Consider the following 26,167-nt stretch of genomic DNA (forward strand, 5'->3'; position numbering starts at 1 on the left):
GCATTGTCACAAAATCCAAATCCCTTCTTAACTTTGTAGAAAATTACCTTTCAGGCTGGGCATGGTGGCTTACGCCTGTAATCCCAGCACTTTGGGAGGCTGAGGTGGGTGAATCACTTGAGGCCAGGAATTTGAGACCAGCCTGGTCAACATGGTAAAACCCCGTCTCTACCAAAAAATGCAAAAATTAGCCAGCCATGGTGAGGCACACCTCTAGTCCCAGCTACTCAGGAGGCTGAGACAGGAGAATCACTTTAACCCAGGAGACAGAAGTTACAGTGAGCCAAGATCGTGCCACTGCACTCCAGCCTGGCACGACAGAGCGAGACTCTATCTAAAAAAAACAAAAAGAAAGAAAAAATTATTTTTCAACTAAAGATGTCAGCTGCTGCTTTTGCAGCAGTTCTTATGTGTCACACACTGTGTCAAACTTTTCTCATATTTAAATCTAACAAACCTGATTAGGATGGGTCTTACTATCCTAATTTAACAAGCTCAACCCAGCTTGTATGTGTTAAAGCAGGAGCTAGAACCCAGGTCTCCCTGATGCCATGTAAGAAGCACGGTGTCTCCAAATCATCACAGATCATTAGACAACTTGTTTGCATATTGAACAGGGCAAACAAGAATAATTAGTCTGGCTGGGCGCGGTGGCTCACACCTGTAATCCCATCACTTTGAGAGGCCAAGGCTGGCAGATCACTGAGCCTGCGAGTTTGAGACCAGCCTGGCCAAGATGGTTTAATCCTGTCTCTACAAAAAATACAAAAATTAGCCAGGCATGGTGGTGCGCACCTGTAATCCCAGCTGCTCCGGAGGCTGAGGTGGGAGGATTGCTTGAGCCCATGAGGTCGAAGCTGCAGTGAGCTGAGATCATGCCACTGCACTCCAGCCTGGGCAACAGACTCAGACCTTGTCTCAATAAATAAATAAACAATCTGATAGTTGTAACTGGCAAATGAATTCAGGCTGAAAATACTACTATGGGTCTGCATGACTGTCTTGAAAATTAAGGTTAAATGGTTTGGGACTTGAATCATCCAAATAATTCAGAATGACTCTAATACCCAAATGAACTCAGGTTTTCAGTTATTTATAAGTGTGGATAGAAAGTCTTAAAGGCAGTTTTTCTTCCTGGGACTCTATTAAAGATACATGCTTTATCACCAGTAAGATAAAGAAGAGCAATCTCTTTGGGTTTTGGGGGTAGATTGGTTTTGGGAGGTTTTTTTTTAGAGATGGGGCCTTGCTATGTCACCCAGGGTGGAGTACAGGGGCTATTGACTGGCGTGATCATAGCTCACCAGAGCCTCAAACTCCCACGCTCAAGTAATCCTCCTGTCTCAGCCTCCTGGGTTGCTGGAATTATAGGCACACGCCACTGCACTCAGCGTTTGGGTTTTTCAGTTACCATATTACAGCTCTATTCCATATATCTCACTTCTAGTAGGAAGCCTTAGCTGGCTGACCCCACCCACCCACCTCAAACCCCTTTTGTCTTCCCCTGAGACTTGAGTGACACCATTTACAAGACTCTATCATGAGCTTGGTGGCACATTCCCTATAATTTTTTCTAATTGTTAAGTGACAGTATAGCTTGTTACTTTCTCCATCAGGTACTCAAGTAGGTGTTCAAAGAATCAACCAATGAATTTTATTTAAACTGCTTTACCTCCTAAGGAATCAACTGTTTGTGAACTGAAAGGATCAGGAAAATGTTGCATGGATCAAGAAGATGGGTCTTTGGTGAATAGATGGGAAAAAGTAAGTATCTGGTTTTTCCACCTCCCTTGGGATTGACTGAGAAATACCCACATAAATCCAAATTCATTCAAGGCTTCTATTCTTTTCAGTGAATAAAGTACAAACTAAGTGAATACAAGGCATAAATATCTTAAAGAGCTCCCGAAATTGGCCAACCCATGACTCCCGTAAGACTAGTCACCACAGAAGGCTGTTTTCCTTCAGTACAACTTTTTGTGGCTTCATCTGAGTTTGCCAGTCACTTCCCCACACACACCCCAAATCAACAAGCACTAAGGGTCTAAGCAATGGTGCACTTTCATGCTTGTGGCAGATGAAATCCACCAATATCTGAGACCCAGCACAGGAGTTTAAAACCTTTGCCAATTCCTGGCACCAGAGGAGGAAAATCAGAATCCAGTTAATCTTCAGGGGAAACCAACCCACGGTCCTCTGAGGGTGAAAAAATTTCATTCAGGAACGACCTATGGTTCTGGCTCCTCCATTTTGTGTTGGGGGTGTCAGAGGTAGAGGCCCTCACTCTGAAGTCTCACAGTTCCTGTACCTCTCAGTAACTCTAAAGTTCCATTTGTATTTTGTTTTGTTTGTTGAGATGTGCACCAAACTGTACGATGAAGACGAATTCCAGCCCTTGGATCCATCCCAGGAGCCTATCTTCCCTCCTGAACTCATAGTAAGATACTTTACTTTTGTTGTCTCATAACATGGTGTTGTATATGCCTTTTTGTATTACACTATAGAATTACCCAGTTTTAGACATTGAAATTTGGAAGTGTGTCCAACGCGACAATGGAGCAATAACCTATTTTTAGAAACTTGTTCAGTTCTCCTATAAATAATTTAAAGCTGGCCGCTTAGAAGAATGGCGCTGCCAGGACCTCAGAGATGCTTTGGTTCAACCCCCTCTGCTGAAGATCCTGAGGTTAAAGGGTAGGTGACTTTCTCAAGGTCACACAGTGACACTGTAAGATATCTTACAGGCACTTTGGAAGGTTGGTGAAGTAAAAATCAAATGATACTTAGAATAATGGCATCACACTATTCATACAATTAACCTCTGTGGTTTCCACTCAGTGGAAAGAGAGGGAGAGAAAATAATGTAAGTACTGTGGTATGCCCACCATTCCATTCCATGACTATGCCTTGGAGAGAGTATGAGATGAGAGATGGGATTCTACTAGCTTCTCAGAAGGTTTCAATCCCCATATACCATGCATAGTGTGAGAACTTGGACACCCCAGGTGTAAGTCTGGTATTTTTAAATTATAGATACAGATATAGATGTATACATATGTATATATGAGGGGTCTTCAACAAGTTCATGAAAAATTCACATTATGAAAAAACTGTACATGGATTTCAACATTTTTTTCACCAAAGTAAACTCATACTAACTTGTTATAACACAGCTGAATAGGATCTAGTCTGAGGCACTAAAAAGAATATCATATCTGTTTAAAAAGAGCCCAAGTAACATGAATTCTGCTAAAATTGAAGCAAGACCAAACATCAAATTTAGGGTGAAGCTTAGGTGGAAAATGGTGAAGTCATCAATGCTTTACATAAAGTTTATGAGGACAATACCCTCATATAAATCAACAGATTACAAATGGGTAACTTGTTTTAAGAAAGGATGAGATGATGTTGAAGCTGTAGCAGCACACTACCCACATCAATTTTCAAAAAAAAAATTCATCTTGTCCATGCCCTAATTGAAGAGGACTGGTAATTAACAGCACAAACAATAGCCAGCACCATAGACATCTCACATGGCCAACACCATAGATAGCCCAGTTTACACAATCCAGAAAAATTAAAGTTGAGCAAACTTTCCACTCAATGGGTACCAAAACCACTAAGCCCAGATCAGCTGCAGACAAGAGCAGAACTTTCAATGGAAATTTTAAACCAGTGGGATCAAGATCCTGAAGCAGTTCCTCAAAGAATTGTAACAGGAAATGAAATGTGGCTTTACCAGTATGATCCCAAAGACAAAACCTGATCAAAGCAATGGCTATCAAGAGGTGTAAGTGGCCCAGTCAAAGCACAAGGGGACCAGTCAAGAGCAAAGGTCCTGGCAACAGTTTTTTGGGATGCACAAGGCATTTTGCTTGTTGACTTTCTGGAGGGCCAAAGAATGCTAACATCTGCTTATTAGGAGGGTGTTTTGCATCCTCCTACAAGATTTTTGTCAAGCTTTAGCAGGAAAATGCCCAGGAAAGCTTCCCCGGAGAGCCCTTCTACACCACAGCAATGCTCCTGCTCATTCCTCTCATCAGACAAGGACATTGTGGGGAGAGTTTTGAAAGAAAGTCATTAGATATCCCTCTTACAGTGTTGATTTGGCTCCTTCTGATTTCTTTATGTTTCCTAATCTTTAAAAAAAAAATCTGTAAGAGGCACCCATTTTTCTTCAATTAATAATATAAACAGATTGCATTAGCATGATTATTTCCAAGAACCTCAGTTCTTGAGAGATGGACTAAATGGTTGGTATCATCACTTACAAAAGTGTCTTGTGATGGAGATTATGTTGAGAAATAAAGTTTATTATTTTTATTTTTTAATTCCATTTCTCCACAAACTTTATGAAGTACCTTCATATCTAAATATGTATGTGTACATATGTATACACATATGTATATACTTATACATGCATATATGTATATATGTGTACATATGTATACTTGTATATATGTGTGTATACATGTATATAGGTATACACACACACAACACACACATATATACACATTCCATTTGCACTATTCCTGGTGAAAGATTAAAGGATTTTTTAAGGTTAATTTTGCCTATAAGCAGTTTTGTCCTACAAAAACAAAAAAAAAACAAAAAAAAAACACCTAATCCCCTTAATCCCCAAAGATGAGTCCACTCTGAGTCACTGTTAGAGTAGAACTAGAACCAGAAGCCTGTGATTTAACTCATGACTAAGCCACTTTCACGGTACCATGCTGCTTCCTCTTTACATGCTCACTTCACAGACAGAGTTTATTCTATATCCAGTCATCAATAGACACCTGTCATGATGCTTATTCAGTGGTACCCACACAGATCTTATTAATCTGGGTAATTTCAAACAGACCACCCTTTCCTGATCCCTAGAAGCTGGGATTCTTCAGAAAGCTAAAATGACCAGCAGCCTGCTTGGATGCCCAGAGCAGCAGATACACTCACAGCTTGTTGTTCAAGAGCCTTACTTGAAAACAAATTGGCTTTGCTTCTCTACAGAGAATGGCAGAAGATCCAAACAAGAGAAGGCTAACCTTCCAAGGGGAGAGAACCACATGGATCACCCCTGCAACCCTGAACGACCTTCTGGAGCTGAAAGCCAATTTCCCCAAAGCCCCGCTTGTCATGGGAAACACAGAATTGGGTAGGTGGTTGTAACCCATGTTCTTCAGTCTAGACTAAGTAGCTCAAATATTTGTGTTTCTTTTTAAACTGTTCATAAATGCAATTCATTTTTATTAATGATATTTATGGTCCTTTATAACGCTTTGGATCTTCTTTTGCAAATGAATCATTTAAGTCACAATTTGCCCTCTGGCTTATCAGTAAACGACCTCTATTGGCATCCATTGTCTTCCTTTTCAAGCATTTCTAATTACTTTAAATACTTTTCCCTTCAGGACCCAGCATTAAATTCAAAAATGAATTCCATCCAGTTTTTATATCTCCACTTGGGCTTCCAGAACTACATTTTGTGAACACCACAGATGATGGTAAGCACCTTCTTTTTCAAATAAGATGTAATCTTTGGTGTTGGTGGGCTGTTGGTAATGGATTACATGCATTGGGCAAATTTGAGCAATTCATAGAATATCTGACCTCATTTATTCAGTCAAAGCTATTTATTGAGCACCTACTCTGTGTCCTCTATGATCTTTTCCAAACTGACCCATTCAGCTGCATCACTGAGTACTATATGTCATAGGAGCCACAGTGGTGGGAAGACGCCACATAGCTCGGCCAGGTGTGGAGGGGTTGAACAAATAGAAAATTGAAGACATTTGCTAGCCAGTAGCAAAGGTTCTTGCCACACATTACTCCCTCATTCACAAGTTTGTCAAAGCTATTCCCACACCTACACACACTCACTCACACACTCACACACAAAAAGTCTGGGCCACAAGATTTGAAATATAACTGTGAACAACAGCCTTATTTATTTTTATACTCTTTTCACAGCTTACCAAGTGGTTTCATATCTCTTATGTCTTGATCCTCATGATAAACCTGGGACATGGACAAAGCAAGTAGCCTTGGAATTTCCATTATCCTACCAAAGATACAGAATCAAAGGGCTTAGGTAGCTTCCCCCAGCATCACACAGCTAACATATGGCCAAGTCAGGACTAAATCCTAGGTCCCCTCACTCCTTCCACACCATGCACTGAATAAGGCTGTCTGAAAAACATATCCCACCATCTGCTACCCACACTAAACCTTTAAATGGAGAACAGGCTATAGGAGCTAAAACTCCAATAAAATAGGACTCTCTCAATAAGAAAATGGAAATCAAGTGGATAATGTCTTGCTATCCCCTCTGACCTGCCAAGCTGCAGTCAGTCCGCTTGTTCATTTTTTTACCCATTAGAAAGTCTGTATTAACAGACTCATAGGAAGAGACAGAGCAAGGGGAGGCCAGCCAGGTATGGGAGAGGGTTGGGAGGATGGCGGGGGGGGGGATGGTATTTAGTTATTTTTAGTTATTTTAAAAGTTGTTTTAAATAAATGTATTTAGTTAGTCATTTTAGGTTTCATTATTTTTAGAAGGACAGGGGAGGTGGAGCCTGTACAACTAGATCAGCGTTTCTCAACCTTTTCTTCATTGTCACCCCTGTAAGGAGCCATAGGCTTTGTTTCCCGAATCATCCCTCCCTGAAATTTTAATACCACAGGTAAACTGTGTATCTGTTTATGTACATGTCCTTAGGTTACAGGTAGCCAGGTCCATGCATATTTGTGTCTTTCCACAGAGTCAGGCTTTTGTTGGTGCTATTTCAATCATGAAAGCCACTGGCTACACGGAGTTCCCAAGGAGGCAGTTCTCCTTAGTACCTCCCGTTCACTCAGTAGTCAGAGCTGTGGGCACACAGGCTCAAGCCACTCCCCAAGACAGTCAATATTGCAAACCATACAAAATAATACTTAGTCTATATGTAGATGTTGTAAGTTAAACATTCCACAGTGAAGTAACATTTAGCATCAAGAGGAAAAAGATAGAAGAAAGGGCTAATGAACCAGTGCAGGGGAAGGGAAGAAAACAAAAGGAGTCATTCTCTGGGCTAGGCAGCCCGTTGGTCTTGCAGGAAAGAGTCTGAGGTGCCTTCAGGGCAGACGCTGAGTTTTTACAGTGAGTGACTGCAAGCTGATATCAGTTACAACTGCCATTTCAAGCTACTGAAAGCCAAATCTTTTATAGTCACAGAGTGTTCTGGCAAGAACGGATAGTGGAAGAGTGTGCTTGTTTGTGTCCTTATCTGGTTGGACGTAGTCTTTATTTTTTTATTTGTTCACTAAACAAAACATCTTATCCTTGTTGGCAAAGTGCTTTATGAAATACAAAATGGAGCCTTCTTCTAAGACGGAGTTAGTTATGTCAAGGGTGTTGAATGCAAATAGGTGCTTTATATATAAGAAGAGTGAGATTTTGGGCTGGGCACGGTGGCTTATGCCTATAATCCCAACACTTTGGGAGACTGAGATAGGTGGATTACTTGTGCGCATGAGTTTTAGACCAGACTGGGAAACATAGTGAGATCCCGTCTTTACAAAAAAATGTAAAAATTAGCCAAGCCTGGCTTGCATCTATACTCCCAGCTATGCCAGGAGGATTGCTTAAGCCTGGTAGTTGAAGGTTGCAGTGAATTGTGATCGTCCCACTGCACTCCAGCCTGGCAACAGTACTGCCCCCATTGAGAATACATGGAGTAGATGACATCACTACTCAAATCATACTCTGTAAGCATACCCACAAACAAAACTCTGACCCAAGGCACAGGAAGGTATCTATTATTGTCATCTTTTTCATAAGAGAGCAATAGGAAGAGATGGCTGGGGAAGACGGGCTGATGGGCCACACACATTGTGCAGGTCAGCTCCCACTTAGGCTTGATGACCTTTAAAACATCTTGTAGGACCATGGAAGGAATTTTCATATTGGATCAATTCACTTAGGCTTGATGACCTTTAAAACATCTTGTAGGACCATGGCAGGAATTTTCATATTGGATCAATTTATTCAGGAAAACTAAATTGGAAATAAAGAAAGTAATAAATTTCAGATAACTGTGGTTGATATGTGCTAAAATGTATGGCATACATGACTGTATACATGACTGGGGAAAAGGATTTGGTACTAAATACTTGGGAATAAAGCAAGCTGCTAGAAATATCTTTAATTATCTTTGGGTCTTGTCATTCTAAGTAAATAGGAAAAGAGGAGATATATTTAAAAGACCATTTACATGCAACCCCTTCTGGTTACAGTTCCTTTAAGCTGACATCTCACTACCGTGTTTTCAGGGGTGACAATCGGTGCGGGATACAGCCTAGCCCAGTTGAATGATGCCTTACATTTTATCGTTTCGGAGCAACCGAAGGAGAAGACTAAGACCTATCGAGCTCTGCTGAAGCATCTGAGGACACTTGCAGGAGCCCAGATTAGGAATATGGCCGTATGTTCTGTTGTTCTATGAGATAAGTCACGGTTATAGACAGTCATACAGTTCTGTTCAGTTTAACAAACATTCCTCTGAAGAGGAATGTCAAGTCAATGTTGAACAAGTCTGTACAATATGAGTATGAGCATGCATATGCCCAAGATGAAGACATCACGTTGAGTGTGTATGTGTGTGTGCAAAGTGCGTAACACATGGTACAGCAAAATTATGGTGCTAGAGCCACAAGATTCTGGAGAAGCCACTTGACCTCTGTAAGCTGCTGTTTCTTCATTTGAAAAATTAAGGCCCAGTGTAAGGGGAGATGTCAGTCAAGGGGCACAGAATTTCATTTAGACAGGAGAAATAAGCTTTAGTGATCTGTTGCCCAACATGATGATTATAATTAGTAATAATGTATATTTCAAAATTGCTACAAGAGTAGATTTTAAATATTCTCACCACAAAGAAATGATGAATAGGCCGGGCCCGATGGCTCAAGCCTGTAATCCCAGCACTTTGGGAGGCCGAGGCGGGTGGATCACGAGGTCAGGAGATCGAGACTATCCTGGCTAACATGATGAAACCCCGTCTCTACTAAAAATACAAAAAACTAGCCGGGCGTGGTGGCGGGCGCCTGTAGTCTCAGCTACTTGGGAGGCTGAGGCGGGAGAATGGCGTGAACCCGGGAGGCGGAGCTTGCAGTGAGCGGAGATCACGCCACTGCACTCCAGCCTGGGAGACACAGCGAGACTCCGTCTCAAAAAAAAAAAAAAAAAAAAGAAATGATGAATACACGAGGTGATAGATACTTTAATTAGCTTGATCTAATCGTTCCGCTATGTATACATAAATCATAATGGCACATTGCACCCCATAAATATATATAATTATTGTCAATCTAAAATTTTTAAATAAAAGTAAAAACTATAGACAAAAAACATCACACCAAAATTTAGGATAAAAAAAGTCACACCAAAAATTAAGATTCAACCAAACAGACCATCTCTAAGGTCCAAATAGACAATCTCTAAGGTCTCTATTTAACCAAATAGACTATCTCTAAGATTCAACCAAATAGACTATCTCTATGTCCAGCTCTAAAATTCCATGAAACATGTCTTACCCAAGGTGTAGTAAACACAAGCCTGCATTTCCAAAATACTCTTGTATGGCTGGTTCTCCTCTTAGGCCTTTGCACCAAGGTGAATTTCTAAACATGTGTATCCCACATGTCCATTCTTGGATATCCCCCAGTTGTTTAGCTTTATGGAGCTTTCTTATTACTTAAGACTTTAAAATGATTAGTTTGAATCATTCCTCATTTCACATATGACGGGCAGTTCAGCAGGATTTAATAGGGCCAGGAGACACTTCCTGTCTCCTGATTTCCTCTGGCCCTTCGGCTGATTCTCAAAACCCACTATGTGTTTTCACCTTCTGCATCTTCTGTCCCTTTTCTGAAGCACATTGCTCCTCTCAACATCAACTTGTCCCCTTAAGTCTTTCAAAGGCCCACTTTTGAGGCTGTGTATGAAGCAGACTTTACTGAGGCTTAGGGCAGCAAAGCAGCCTGTACTCCCCAGCAGCACCACAGGCATTTGAATGCGATGCTCCTGTTCTGGTTCTTTAGGTTTCCCTAGGCTCCAGTCTCTCTACCTACCGCATATTGGTGCACACTTTCTTCCCTTTAACTATACCCCTTCTTCTCCCTAACCTGCAGGCACTAGCCCCTAAATTCCCATAAGTAAACATACTTATCAAGGAAGGCTTCTGAACAAAGACAAATGCATACTAGAGTCAGTTCTCAAAGAAATGTTCCTCTTCATTGCACATGGAAGAGGAATATTTTCTCAAGCTGTCAGTTTGAATGGAGTCAGGAGTGGGAATCTTGCACAATATATTATCTATCTATTTAACTGCCCCCAAACTCTGCCAGCTCTTTCAATGACGCAAAAAAAAAGAGAGAGAATATAAAACTTACACAAGAACCCTGTATACATAATTCCATATTTGTCTAATAACTAAGTATAGCTTTTAAAATGCCATCTTTTTTTTTATTTAGACTTTAGGAGGACATGTGGTGAGCCGGCCTAATTTTTCTGACCTAAACCCCATTTTAGCAGCAGGAAATGCTGCCATCAATCTGATATCTAAAGGTAAGAGACCAAGCTTTAAGCATTTTTTTTCTGTGCTCATCACTATCAGTTATATAGCTCCTGCTGTAAACCATTAATTAGGGACCCAAGTACTTCTAATTTAGATTCATAGGCTATGTTTACATTACCTCAAACCTAAGGGTGAAACTGTGACCAATTATCCTGCTCTCCGGCTGTTCTATGTGTAGACAATTTCTCTTAAATATTTGGCCACATTTATGATCAATCTAAATTGCAGTATCAAAGCAGGTGAAGAAAAATTAATGAGAAGTATCTCTGTGGCTTTAAAGGTTTATGCCATATTTTATTGCAGAGATTCATAAAGATGGCCATTTTTCCTATAGCACTTTTTGTTTTAAACAAAATCAAGTTTGTGGGGCATATTACCTATTCCTCCTCTCTTTATTCAAAGATGCCATGAGCTTTGTGGAAAGAAAATGATTTAAACTTAAAGAAATAAAAATAAATGCATATTATTCACAGGGCTATTAATGTAAGATATCTTCTTGATTAAAATTACATTTAAAAAGTATGGATCAAAAAACAGTATGGTAAGCTGTTTTAAATATATATATATACACACACACATATGTATATATATTCTCACACACACACACACACAATCATGTATAAAAATTTTTTAGCCAAAAACAGACCACATACATGACGGTGGTTCCATAAGATTACATTAATAACACCATATTTTTGCAGTACTTTTTCTGTGTGTTTAGATATGTTTAAATACACAAATATTTACCATTATGTTGTGACTGCCTACAGTATTCACCACAGTAACATGCTGTGCAGGTTTGTAGCCTAGGAGCAATAGCTACACCCTGTAGCCTCGTTATAGCTATTGCTACACAAACCTAGATGGTATGGTAGGCAGTACACTACACCATCTAAGTTTATGTAAATACATTCTATGATATTCACACAACATAATCACCTAACTACACCATTTCTCAGAATGTATCCCCATTAAATGTCTCATGACTATCGGGAATCCCATCTCTGCCACCAGTCCCACCTCTGGTACTTTGCAAAGGTCACTCAACCTCTCTGGAGCTCAGTGTTCTCATTTGTGAAATGTATACATTGTACTAGGTTGTTTCCAAATAGCTTTAAAGCTCTTCGAGGCCAAATTTTATGAGTAGCATATAATGGTCTATAAGAACCAGAAATGACTTTGCAGCTTATCTGACCAACCCTGCCACTCTGAAGCTGAGAACCTCAAAGTTTCCATGACTTGCCAAAGTCTAGCTGGAGCTAGAACCAGACATGGATCCCAGCCTGCACCCTCTTTCCACCACACATCACATCTGTCACTGGCAACATATCCTCCAATTTGATAAGCACATCCTAACCAAGGGTGATTTTCTCAAACAGAAGGACAACGGCAGATTCCTTTAAATGGTCCTTTCCTTGAGAGATCACCTGAGGCGGACTTGAAATCAGAAGAGATTGTGTCATCTGTTTATATTCCCTACTCCACTCAGGTGAGGGTTCCCTGACTCACTGCCCAGCCCGAAGGAAGCCCCGCTGACCTGTGCAATGAGCCTGCAGATAGGCTTCCAGGACAATGCTCTAGGGAGATTTTCTGGGCTGCCACACAGGGAGGGGCAAATTTCCAAATGACCATTTGATTTGCTTTCATATCAGGGCCACACTATGACTTTTATGGGCCCTAGGCACTTTTGCCTTTTTGAATCTCTTCCTCCATAAAAAATAAACTGTATGACTGTATAGCTATATCTATATATAAAAATGATTGTAACAATATAAATCCAAGCTGCATTCAGTGTCTTATATTCATTTTTTTTTTATTTTAAAAGATGTTTTAAATTTCTACTTTTACTTTAGATATAGGGGCTACAGGTGCGGGTTTGTTACATGAGTATGTTGCGAGAGGCTGAGGTTTGGGATACAGACTCCATCACCCAGGTAGTGAACATATTACCCAATTGGTAGTTTTTCAACTCATGCCCCCCTCCCTCCCTACCCCATCTAGTAGTCTGCAGTAAATTAAAAGTAAAACATTTCCCTGGGCCCCAAAAGTACCCTAGGCTCTATCTCACATGAAAGATTCTCCTTTTGCAAAGCCAGTCTACCTAAAGGGCACAGTGGCAGTGGTCCTATAAGATTATATTACCTAAAGGGCACACTGGCCTTACAAAAGGAGAACCTTTCATGTGACTTGAATTTTCGGTCTCAGGTAAATATGCATCTTACCCAAGATTAAGTAAATCCAGTCAACATCATCTACAGCAAGTTTCTGGCTGAAAGTTCATTATCATAAAATTACCTCCAAGTCAATCAACATTTATTAACCAAATAGTTTAAATAAAATTATTTACTTATTAACCACCTACCAATCTATATCCCAGGCACAGTGTGGTAAACCCAGAAGACACTAAGGGTTTATGACACAGAAGGGGTCCTGTCCTTGAAGATTGGTAAACCTAACAGGAAGAGCTTGAAGTAGGAAATAACTAATACCCTCAGACAGGAAATGAGTGGACAGCAAGCCACTCAGAGTAGCTTGGTGAGGGGAAGAGCCTAAAGGGAGGAAAGGGGAGGAAGGGTGATGGGGGTGAAGCATAGAAGATGGTAGCCTTTGAATCAGTGGAGAGAAGGGAGGAGAGCCTGGGGGTTGGGGATGGCAGTTTGGGAGGCCAGGGAGTGGGGTATGGGGCTGGAGCAGCCCATGAGTGAGATTGAAAGGGAAGCTGGGCTCCATTACTAAACACATCCATTGCTCCATCAAGGAGTTTGTATGTGTTCTAACAGATGGCCGCCTCTGAAGGCTTTAAATGGAAGTGGTATTTTAAGAACATAAATGGAGTAGAAAGTTAAAGGATAAATCAGATCAGGGAGAGACTAAAGACTGAATGACCAACTAGGAGGCTGATGCAGCACTTCCAGCAATAAATTGGGAGATGGTGGTGAGGGCAGTGGCAGCAGGAATGGAGAGGAAAGTCTCCATACATCAGTAGAGCAGAGTAAATATGATCAGCGTGTCTCAAACACTTCTCTGTCACCAGTGTTTTGTATGACAGAAATGTTTTATCCTTGACAAGGTCCATGGTGGTAGGATTTAATATCTCCCCCACGCCCGCCAAGATGCTGGCCACACAAAGAGGCTTTCCCACTTCATGGCTCCAATGTTCCACTCTAGTCATGAGATTCAACCAAGAAGGACAGGCTACTCCTAGAAAGAACTGGGGAGACCAGTAGTCCAGTGGTTTTCAAGCTTTTTCTTTCTTTTTTTTTTTTTTTAAACAATACAACTCTTTATTCTAATGAAATTTACATAGAACAGCAAACTAAAACAGATGAAACTGAAGCTGTGGTAGTTCTATTTAAGAGCCATCCTATCTGCCCATCTTCCCCTCATTCAACTCAGCAGCCCCTAAGGTACCACCTGATCTAACCCAGCCTTCTCATTTTAAAGAAAAGTAAGAGCCAGTTTTTTCCATCACTTGCCTGAGGCCACATGTGACCATTCAGAGTTGAAAGGCATAAAGCTTAGCCAGTAAGCATAGACTCGAGTCAGGCTGCTTAGCTTGGAACCCCAGTTCTGCCACTTGCTGTGTGACTTTGTGCAAGTTACTTCACATCTCAGTTTCCTCATCATAAATTGGAAATGAGCAGACTTGTTGTAAGGACTAAGTATTAATATATATGAGCCACATCGGACAGTACCCATATACGGCATATATGTCAACTATAGTCAGTCACAGTGCCTAGAGATCCACTCATCGAAAGTATTGCTGTATGGCAGACTGTGGAGTAAGCACTAAATGTTCTGAGTGTTTTCCTATCTCCAGTGGCACTTTGTGTTTGGACTCCGGATGGCCCAGCGTCAGGAGAACGCATTTGCCATTGTCAATGCTGGGATGAGCGTGAAGTTTGAAGACGGCACGAACACAATCAAGAAACTTCAAATGTTCTATGGAAGCGTGGGCCCCACCACTGTCTCTGCAAGCCAAACCTGCAAGCAGCTCATTGGGAGGTATGTCATAGTACATCTGGGGCATGATACTCAGGCCTTTCTAGTTTAGATTATTTTTTTAATGAAACTAGCACTTGGAGAATTTTTTCTGATGATAAAAATACATACAATCATTTAGAAAATTTAAGCACTGAAGAAAAGTATAAAGTACAAGCCACCCAAAAGCCGCCCTTTTTAAGGTACAGTGATTCTTTTATTACAGGTTTCTGCAATGCGATTAATGCACAAATTACTTAGTTTGAGTAGATATTATCTTTAAATTTTCACTTTTAATTAGCCTGTATAGTAAGTCGCCAATACTGTGTCCTAAGACATCTGAAAATGTCCTTAAGCCACATTTGAAAAAGATGAAATGTTTAAAAGATTAAATGACCTCCTCCTGTCGCTCTCATTATCGCTAACATTTGAAAAGTAATTTTTAAAAATGTTTCCAACTAGTGCTTCTACAATACTTTCTATCCACTCATTGTTAGCAATTAGAACTTAATGTGAGTTTTTTCGCAGATACAAAAATAACTTCATGCTTCCAAAAAATTTATATAGAAACATTGATTTCTGAAATATTTTACTGCTATCTTCAATAATTTTTTATTTACCAAATATTTACCTAGTGTAGTGTGTATGCCAGGCTGGAGGATAGTTGCTGGAGATACAGCAGTGGACAAGATCAACAAAGTCCCAGATCTCAGGAAGCTTTGGCGTTAGTGCTTTTTTAACCCAGGTATTTAAGGTAAATCAACATTCCCAATCCTGGAAATGAAAAATAATAATATAGGAAGACTTAATGTAGAAAGTTTGGGAACCACTGCATCAGATACTGAAGAGAGCTAACAAACTCTCTTGAAGATATTCTGTCTAGACTTCAAAGGTGGATACAACTTGCTCTCCATCTTTCTTTGCATGTCAGTTTAGTGTCTGTCTTTGCCTACAAGAATGCTCAATTGCAGATTATTTTTAATAGTAAAGAAACTAACATTAAACTAAAATCCAGCAACAGGGAAATTGCAAGACAAATTATGGTACATCCAAATATGATATTCTCTCTTTGCCTTCTTCTATGAAACATTAACATTCTTTCCTTCTAGGCAATGGGATGACCAAATGCTGAGTGATGCCTGCCGATGGGTCCTGGATGAGATCTACATCCCACCAGCAGCTGAGGGTGGCATGGTGGAGTACAGGCGAACCCTCATCATCAGCCTCCTCTTCAAATTCTACCTGAAAGTGAGGCGAGGACTGAATCAAATGGTAAATGGCTTCTCTGGGTTTCAGGGTGCCTTGACATTCTTAGCACAGATCTGCACATGAAGGACTTCCCCGCCTGCCTTTGATAACACATGGAGGCTTCCTGGGCTAGGGCCCTCAATGTGGTGCTCCCAGTCTCCAACGTCTCCTCCTGGGCCACTTTGCTCCTCTCCTTCCCTCTCCCTTCCTCACCCCTGGGCTGAGAAAGGGACAACTTTATTATACCATTTGCCTTATTTGTGTGACAAACACTAACATGCAAGATCAGATTGACCTACAGTGGTGAAAAGCCTTCAGTAAGTAAATCCATATCTTTTCGGTTTTTAAAGAACATGTTCTTGTTAAAATAATAAGTAAAATTAAAATAATGCTTTACTATTTAGAAAATATGAATAAGTTAAAAAAGAGGAGAAACTCTTTTATAATCCCATCACCCATAGATAAACACTATTACTATTTTGGTGTGCATGCTTCGAAACCCTTCATTATGGATGTATATGTATATGTGTATGTATCTGTATAACTGTGTAGTATAGCTTGCTTATTTCATTTAGCAATGTAATCATCTTTCAGTGACATTAATTATTTTTCAGTGGCATCATGACATAATGGTTGCATGGCATGTTTAGAGATAGATGCACCATTCATTATTTGATCCATTCCTTATTTTTGACATTTAGATTGTTTTTACTTTTCTGTTAACTATTTTTTTAGCCTAACCTAGTTTAAAATAACCCCCACAGTGTTTCTCCAAATATGATCCATGATCATGAGCGCCCCCTTGATGAGCCACGAAGTGATCCCAAAATGGCAGACAGATGACTACACCTATAACCCTTTTATGACTGAGAACTTTGCTCTCTTAGTTCAGCCAGTCCTTGTTATTATTTTATTAACCTTATTTATTATCAGTATTATTTTAGTATATTCTGTTATACATTGTATACTCTATTATGTGTTATATAACATATTCAATAGAAAAATATATAATCAGTATATAATTTTATACATATTCAATCTAAAAATATGTACGTATGTATTTAATAGATTATATCACATATAAAATCCATATTAATGGTATTAATAATTAACCATTATCATATATGATGCATAATAAATATAAAAGAAAAACATATTCAATTATCATATATTTAATAAATAAGCATATTTAAAAGGTTATCAAATATTATCTTACATATTACCTTCTATTTATTATATATTCTATCATTATAAAAGAATTCAAAATACGGAGAAGCAAAATTTTTTAAATGAACTGTAATCTAATAATCCTACCATAACCACTATTAACATTTTGGAATACATACTTTTATATTTTTATATTTTTTTTACAAAACATGGGATTATACTGTACATAAATTTTTGTAACTTTTTTTATTTAACTATATTTCATGAATTTTTCAATGCCATTAAAGACATTTCTGCAAAGTTATTTTTTATAACTGCGGAATATTGTACTTGGATGTACCATCATTTCCCTATTATTGGATATTTGGCTTAATTCTAGTTTCCTTACTATCACAAATAATCTGCAATTGAACATCCTTGTAGATTAATCTTTCCCTACTCCCTCAATTGTTTATTTGAGATACATGCCCACAAGAGTGGCCCAGGTTTGGAAACACAGCCTCCATTTAGAAGTATCCATATTTCCATTCATTCAAAAAAAGACTTTGTCATGAAAGGAAATCTTTACTTCCTGGAAATAACATTTATTTTTCTGTGCACATAAATAGATGTAGTTATTATTCAAGCAACTGCTACTAGCTTACAGAACTTGAAGCTCAGAGCTTTCTCCCAGAAGAACTGGCATCTAAGATCTAAAAGAATAGATTGGATAACTTTATCTCCATGTGTTTTTCCAAGCTGTTCACTCAGATTGTAAAATTAACTGTGAAGTAATCTTCTGTTCAGGATCCCCAGAAGTTTTCCGACATTCCAGAAAAGTTCATGAGTGCTCTAGAAGACTTTCCCATAGAAACACCCCAAGGAATTCAGATGTTTCAGGTTGGTGGACAGAGTTTTTTGTTTTTTAATGTTTATGCATTCAGATGTATGCATTAGGCATACTTCTCCTTCTTTTCAATAACTGTATTTAAGATAACGTCTATTGAAGCCAGCTGATGTTACCTATTGCTATACACACACAATTTGCTTGGTTTAGCTTCTATGCTTTTACTCAAGGCTACACAAGAATTAGATTCTGAATCATTGTTCTCCACTATTTTCAGTTTAGTTACCTCCTTTGCTCGCCCAATACCTGTTCTTCCTTTAAAACCCAAGTCAACATTTACTGCCTCTAGAAAGCCTTCTCTGCCTTATTACAACCACCCTGAATCTAGGATGTCTTCTTTTTGGGGGTAAGAGGAGAATTGTAACAAGAATATAATCCCTTACCATAGTACTTAATACTTAATGGATATTTATTAACCTGAACTCATGGATATGGATACCCAATTGCCTATAATTTTTTGTTTTTTGGGTTTTTTTTTTGTTTTGTTTTTTGTTTTTCCCTAACACGTGAGTAAGCCAGATATATCAGACCTAATTTTCAGGGCATGAGAATTCCTCGTGGCAAAATAATTTACTTTATCCGTTAACAGTGTGTGGATCCCCACCAACCCCCACAAGATCCAGTTGGACACCCAGTCATGCACCAGTCGGCCATTAAACACACCACAGGGGAAGCTGTGTATATTGACGACATGCCCTGCATCGACCAAGAACTCTTCCTGGCTCCAATCACCAGCACCAGAGCTCATGCAAAGATCATGTAAGGAAGTAAAAGAGATTCTTAATGTTACTGAAACACATTCACAGTTTCACATTCAAATCAAGGGCTTATTAAATATTTAATTCAAATAAGAATATTAATTTCCAGCGTGGTGGCTCACACTTGTAATCCCAGGCCGGGGCAGGCAGATCGCTGGAGCTCAGTAGTTCGAGACCAGCATAGGCAACATAGCGAAACTCCATCTCTACAAAAAATTAGCCAGGCATGGTGGCATGCGCCTGTAGTCCCAACTACTGAGGAGGCTACCTGAGTCCAGGAGACCAAGGCTGCAGTGAGTTTTGATCACGTCACTGCACTCCAACCTGGGCAACAGAGTGAGACCCTGTCTCACAAAAAAAAGAAAGAATACACATTTATTTTTCTGGTTGAGAATCAGTCATTTTTTAAGCATAGTTATGTAAGAATCCAAGGATATGAAAGAGTTAGAACATCTGCTAAATACTGGCATTTTTCAACATAGAATATTGCTCCACGATTTAGTTATGACGTCCATTATAGTTTCTCCCTGTGTTTGAGGAATCACTGGGAACTGGCTCCTGAAACTTTAATATCTACCTTCAAATTTTCTCTCCTAGATCAATTGATATTTCAGAAGCCCTGGCACTTCCAGGTGTTGTTGACGTGATAACAGCAGAGGATGTTCCAGGAGATAATAACTATCAAGGAGAGATTTTCTATGCACAGAATGAGGTGGGTGATTTATGTGTGGTTTATTATTCAAATACCTTGCTGGAGATGCCAAAATGATTATTGGTTATGACTATAGCCATCCATGGATCCATGTTCACATCACAAAGACTTGTTGGAAACCAATGACTCTGCCTCAGTGATTCTCAACTTCTCTCTTGAATTGTGGACCCTTTTGAGATTCTGATAAAAGCCAGAAGTCCTCAAAGAATACTTCTCAAAAGTCATGAAAGTCATAGAAGCAACACAGATCATAAGACATTGAAAGAACCAGCAGAATGTTAGGTTAATTGGATCACTGTGTATGCTGAGGGAATGGTGAGTAATGTGGCCAAGAACAACCAGAAGGGAGATCAGTAAAGCCAGATAATTAGTTTCTACATTCAACTTTGGGCCCCCTAAGTCCCACTCAAACCACTGTTGTAAATTTATTCTCATAGGTAGAAAATAATCTTGCTTTTGGTCACAAAAACCCAATAGGTAAATGTAAGAATGTGGGAACAGTAATTCCTTTTTAATGAGTCTGTGTTTTTGCTAATTACAACATGTGGCTTTCTGCAGGTAATTTGCGTGGGTCAGATCGTCGGCACTGTGGCCGCTGATACCTATGCTCATGCAAGAGAGGCAGCCAAAAAAGTGAAGATCGCTTATGAAGACATAGAGCCAAGGATTATCACAATAGAGGTAGTCAGACCTCTTTGTGTCTTCTAGAATGACTTCAGTGGTGGACTTGGGGCACAGTTCAACCCATGGAGTCATAAAATAGCATAAGTTGGGTTCCATCTATACTTTGTTCAGTGTTACCTGTAGTTTTAGAGTGAAGGCTCCCGCAATTTGCCCCTCAAGACAGAAACTGAGTCCTTTCCTGCTTAGACTCCTCCTTCCCACCACTGCTTCTACAGGGACCCGTGGAAATGAAGCATTCTGTGCCCACTTCTCCTGTGACCTCTTGCCAAGGCATGGGCTAAGAATGCAGATAAGCAACACCTGAGAAATGTCCTTATAATCTCATATACAAAAGCAGTCAGCCGGAAAATCTAGAGCACTGTGGAAATCAGAAAAAAATGTAACACTTACTTATGACAACTATTGGGTCCTCTGTCTCCCTGCCCACTTACTGCTCAAGCACAGACAGGCTCTGGAGACAGACTACTTTGATTCATCATCTGACTCTGCCACTAGCAGCCTCTTAATAGCAGCAAAAGCTTTAAACCCCTCATACCTCAGCTTTTCCTTCTGTAAAATGGTAATTCTAAAAGTACCTACACCAAAAGGTCATGGTAAGCTTAAATGAGAGAATCCCAGTAAAATCCTTAGCATAGCACCTGGGACAGGGAATGCATTCAATAAATGTTACCTATCATTTTTGTTTTAGTTGTCATGAATGAGGGCAAGGACATGTTGCGTGCTCTTGTACTTTATATCCCCAGTGCCTAGCAAAGCTCTAAACCCACAGTAGATGCTCAATAAACGTATGTTGGATGACGGAGGGATGGAGGGATGGAGGAATCGATGGATAGGTGGATGCATAAGCAATATGGACACCCTCCACCCCCCCACCCACAAAGTAGATTCAGTCTTGAGCATCCACTTCATTTCTCCCCTCTTCTTCCCAACAGCTGCCAAGTTCAAGTTTTTTCCAGTTATCTTTTAAACGTCCTTTAAGGCTGCCCCTTTCTTTTCATTCTCGCTTTCACTCCACCCTCCAGCCTAGTCCTCACTATCTTCTTTTCAGATTTACTACAAAAACCACTAAAAGAGGCTCTTTTCTTCCATTTCAGCCCATCTACCTAACATAGTAACTTTCCTAAGTCACTAAGGTCATTAGGTCACTTTTCCTATTTAACACTATGCCCTTAGATAAGGTCCAAACTCTTTAGTATCAAATCAAGGTCTTTAATAGTCCAGCCACATTCCACCTTTCAAACCCATCTTCCACTGTTTCTTGATAGAAAACCTGCACCCTGGCCATTCTGGCCTTTTGCTCTTTTTGGCCCCTCAGCTTGGTTTCAGCCTCAAACTATTGTTTTATGATGTGCCTTTGACTTCAAATGATTCAGGATCCAACTCAGGTCACCCATTCAAGGCCATTCCTGGGCCCCATCAGCCTCCTCCTTCTTGACCTCTCTTTACTATTGAGTAACCCTCTAGCCCCAGAGTCAGCACCTAACTGCCAAACTGACTCAGATCATCACTCAGCAATGGAGAGGTGGGAAGCGGGTTTATATACCCTTGTGTCCCCCTCAGCCCTTCCCCAGAGCACTGTACAAAAATGAGTCACCAATGCCTGTAATCCATTTGAGTCCGCCTTCTTCTGACTCTTCATGCAGCCCTGGCTCTGATTTTCTCGGTGTAATGAAGACCTGATACAGTAGAAACATGGAAGCGTGGAATTTTCATGGGAAACAAATTGTTTACTAGAATGCAAAATTAAATCTTTTGCTGTTGTTTTGGTTTGTTTTTCCACTGCAGCAAGCCCTTAAGCACAATTCATTTCTTTTTGATGAGAAAAAAATCGAGCAAGGAAATGTAGAGCAAGCCTTTAAATATGTTGACCAAATCATTGAAGGTAAGTAATCTTAGCGAGAAAAGGGAAGCTTCTGAAGCTGAAGACTCTAATTTCAATCATCTGGACTGAAAACTACTGAAACTCTAAGGCAATATTTCCCATTCAAGTGTGATTTTTAAACAGTAATTTAAAGTGCAGAGGAAATTTACAGGTTGGTGAATTTTTGTGTATGTATAAACATGTGTAAATACTACCCACATCAAGACATAGAACGTGACTGGGCACAGTGTAATCCCAGCACTTTGGGAGGCCAAGGCAGGCAGATCACTTGAGTTCAGGAGTTCAAGACCAGCCTGGCCAACATGGTGAAACCTCATCTCTACTAAAAATACAAAAATTAGCCAGGGGTGGTGACATACACCTGTAGTCCCAGCTACTAGGGAGGCTGAGGCATGGGAATCGCTTGCACCTGGGAGGTGGAGGTTACAGCGAGCCAAGATTACACCACTGCACTCCAGCCTGGATGACAAAATGAGACTCTGTCTCAAAAAATAAAAATAAAAAATTTTAAAAAGACATAGAAAATTTCTGCACCCCCAGCATGCTTCCATGTGTCCTCTCTTAGTAACCCCTCAAGGTATTATTCTAATATTTATCACTGTAAATTAGCTTTACCTCATTTGCACTTTATATAAATGGAACCTTATAACCTCTGTTATGCCTTCTGCTTTTATTTAACATTATGTATGAACGATTCATTCATGTTGTTGCATAGATTCTTTTTTCTCATTGGTAGTATTCTGTTATGCAGATATTTCACAATTTATTTATTCATTCTACCATTCAGGACATTAGAGTTGTTTTTAATTTGGCGGCATTATGAATAAAATTTCTATAAACACTATTATGCTTATATTTTGGTGAACATAGCACTTGTTTCTAATGGAATGTACCCAGGAATGAAATTGCTGAATAATAGCTTTTTTTTTTTTTTTTTTTTTGAGATGGAATCTGGCTCTGTTGCCCAGGCTGGAGTGCAGTGGTGTGATCTCGGCTCACTGCAAGTTCCGCCTCCCGGGTTCACACCATTCTCCTGGCTCAGCCTCCCGAGTAGCTGGACTACAGGTGCCCGCCACCACACCTGGCTAATTTTTTGTATTATAATAAAGACAGGGTTTTGCTGTGTTAGCCAGGATGGTCTCGATCTCCTGACCTCATGATCTGCCCACCTTGGCCTCCCAAAGTGCTGGAATTACTGGTGTGAGCCACCACGCCTGGCCACAGTCCTCCCACCTCAGCCTCCTAAGTAGCTGGGACTACAGGCATGCACCACCATGCCCAGCTAATCTTCGTATTTTTTGTAGAGATGGGGTTTTGCCACGTTGCCTAGGCTGGTCTCAAACTCCTGGGCTCAAACAATCCCCCTTCTTTAGCCTCCCAAAGTGCTGGGATTACAGTGTGAGCCACCACACCCAGACAATTTCTTCCATTTATTTATTTATTTATTTTTGAGATGAAGTTTCGCTCTTGTTGCCCAGGCTGGAGTGCAATGGAGTGGTCTCGACTCACTACAACCTCCACTTCATGGGTTCAAACGATTCTTCTGCCTCAGCCTCCCTAGTAGCTGGGATTACGGGCTTACACCACCACACCCGGCTAATTTTTGTAATTTTAGTAAAGATGGAGTTTCACCATGTTGGCCAAGCTGGGCTCGAACTCCTGACCTCAGGTGATCTGCCCACCTCAGCCTCCCAAAGTGCTGGGATTACAGGCTGAAGCCACCGCGCCGAGTCTAATTTCTTCATTTTAATGAATATCAATTTTTCAGTCTTTTATTTATAGCTAATGATTTTGTGCTCATTGAAGAAATTTTGCCTGTCCAACGGTCATGAAGATATTCTCTTATGTTTTCTCCTAGAAACTTGATTGTTTTAGCTTTTGCACTTAGGTCTATGATTCACCTCAAATTAAATTTTCTGTATGATGTGAGATATGAGTCAATATTCCATCTTTTTCATGTGGATATTCAATTGACCCAGCACCACTTATTGAAAACTATCCTTTCCCTTACTGAATTGCAGTGCAGCTTTTGTTGTTTTCCAGATGTCTACATATGTGTTGTTCTACTTCTGAGTTCTCTATCATATTCTATTTGTCTATTTACCTATCTTGCTAATGCCAGTGTCTTACTTGCTGTAACTTTATAGTGAGTCTTAAAATCCGATAATTTAAGGTACTTTTGCTGCTGTTTCTTCAATACGACCTTCGCTATTATAGGTCCTTTGCATTTTCAGATAAATTTATCATTAATTCATAAATCCCGCCAAAAATAATTTGTTGGGATTTTGATTGGGATTGCATTGAAACAATATATCAAATTTGAGAGAATTGAAATCTTAACAATATTATGTCTTCTAATCCATAAGCATGGAACACTTTGCCTTTTATCTAGGTTTTCTTTAACTTTTCTCAGTAATTTTTAGTTTTCACTATAGAGATCTTGCAACTCCTTTTTAATATTTATTCCTAGTATTTTATGCTTTGTGATACTATGGTTATTTTTATTTAACTTTATTTAACTTGTTGTGTCTAGTATATAAGAACGCAGTTAATTTTTGTATATTGATCTTATATCTAGCAATTTTGCTTAATTCCTTTACTATTTTAATAGACTTAGAGATTCTCTTGAATTTTCTATGTACACAGTTGTATGACAGTTTTATTTATCTTTTCCAATCTTGACACTGTTATTTGTTAATTGATTTGTTTAGACTTAACGTTCTGGCTAAGATTTTTTTTTTTTAAGTTCTAGGTTTGTGTGTGTGTGTGTGTGTGCATGTGTCTGTATTTTAATTTTATTTAAGTTCTGGGGTACACATACAGGATGTGCAGGTCTGTTATACAGGTAAACATGTTCCATGGTAGTTTGTTTCCCTATTAACCCATCACCCCAATATTAAGCCCAACATGCATTAACTATTTTTCCTGAAGCTCTCCCTCCCTCCACCCTCCAAGAGGCCCCAGTGTATGTTGGTCACCTCCCTGTGTCCATGTGTTCCCATTGTTCGGCTCCCATTTATGAGTGAGAACATGCGGTGTTTGGCTTTCTGTTTCTGCGTTAGTGTGCAGAGGATAATGGCTTCCAGCTCCATCCATGACCATGCAAAGAACATTCCTCATTAAAAAGTGGGCAAAGGACATAAACAGACACTTCTCAAAAGAAGACATTTATGCAGCCCACAACCAGAAGAAAAAAAGCTCAACATCACTGGTCATTAGAGAAATGCAAATCAAAACCACAGTGAGATATCATCTCATGCCAGCCAGAATGGCTTTTATTAAAAATTCAAAACAACAGATGGTGGCAAGGCTGCAGAGAAGTAGGAATGCTTTTACACTGTTGGTGGCAATGTAAATTAGTTCTACCATTGTAGGAGAGAGTGTGGCGATTCCTCAAAGATCTAAAACCAGAAATGCCATTTGACCCAGCAATCCCATTACTGGGTATATACCCAAAGGAATACAAATCATTATCGTATAGAGATACATGCATATGCATGTTCATTGCAGCACTATTGACAATAGCAAAGGCATGGTATCAACCCAAATGCCCAGCAGTGATACACTGGATAAAGAAAATGTGGCACATATACACCATGGAATATTATACAGCCATAAAAAAAGATTTTTTATATTTTAAAAAATAGCAGGCCAGGCGCAGTGGCTCAAGCCTGTAATCCCAGCACTTTGGGAGGCCAAGACGGGTGGATCACAAGGTCAGGAGGTCGAGACCATCCTGGCTAACGCAGTGAAACCCCGTCTCTACTAAAAAATACAAAAAAAAACTAGCCGGGCGACGTGGCCGGCTCCTGTAGTCCCAGCTACTCGGGAGGCTGCGGCAGGAGAATGGCATAAACCCGGGAGGCGGAGCTTGCAGTGAGCTGAGATCCGGCCACTGCACTCCAGCCTGGGTGACAGAGGGCGACTCCATCTCAAAAAAAAAAAAACAGCAATATTGACTGGCCATGGTGGCTCACACCTGTAATTCCAGCACTTTGGGAGGCCTAGGCAGATGAATCACCTGAGGTCAGGAGTTCGAGACCAGTCTGGTCAACATGGTGAAACTCAGTCCCTACTAAAAATACAAAAATTAGCCAGGCCTGCTGGCAATTGCCTGTCATCCCAGCTACTTGGGAGGCTGAGGCAGGAGAATCACTTGAACCCAGGAGGCAGAGGTTGCAATGAGCCAAGATCACACCACTGCACTCCTGCCTGGGCAGCAAGAGCAAAATCCCA

The 26,167-nt window shown here is 40.0% G+C and overlaps 1 protein-coding gene across 1 annotated transcript in view; it reads left to right on the plus strand.

The window, feature by feature from the left end:
- The window catches only part of LOC105468286 (aldehyde oxidase 4-like), a 76,574-nt gene that overhangs the window by 17,673 nt on the left and 32,734 nt on the right, over positions 1-26,167 (plus strand). The window contains exons 7-20 of the mRNA XM_071073156.1: positions 1,681-1,764; positions 2,357-2,437; positions 5,011-5,155; positions 5,412-5,504; positions 8,311-8,462; positions 10,510-10,603; positions 11,993-12,102; positions 14,434-14,618; positions 15,704-15,866; positions 17,796-17,888; positions 18,485-18,654; positions 19,251-19,365; positions 19,924-20,046; positions 21,835-21,931. Coding sequence (XP_070929257.1) covers positions 1,681-1,764; positions 2,357-2,437; positions 5,011-5,155; positions 5,412-5,504; positions 8,311-8,462; positions 10,510-10,603; positions 11,993-12,102; positions 14,434-14,618; positions 15,704-15,866; positions 17,796-17,888; positions 18,485-18,654; positions 19,251-19,365; positions 19,924-20,046; positions 21,835-21,931 — 1,705 coding nt within the window. The remainder of the gene's footprint in view (positions 1-1,680; positions 1,765-2,356; positions 2,438-5,010; positions 5,156-5,411; positions 5,505-8,310; positions 8,463-10,509; positions 10,604-11,992; positions 12,103-14,433; positions 14,619-15,703; positions 15,867-17,795; positions 17,889-18,484; positions 18,655-19,250; positions 19,366-19,923; positions 20,047-21,834; positions 21,932-26,167) is intronic.

This window comes from Macaca nemestrina, chromosome 11, assembly GCF_043159975.1.
Source record: "Macaca nemestrina isolate mMacNem1 chromosome 11, mMacNem.hap1, whole genome shotgun sequence".
Taxonomy (NCBI): Eukaryota; Metazoa; Chordata; class Mammalia; order Primates; family Cercopithecidae; genus Macaca; species Macaca nemestrina.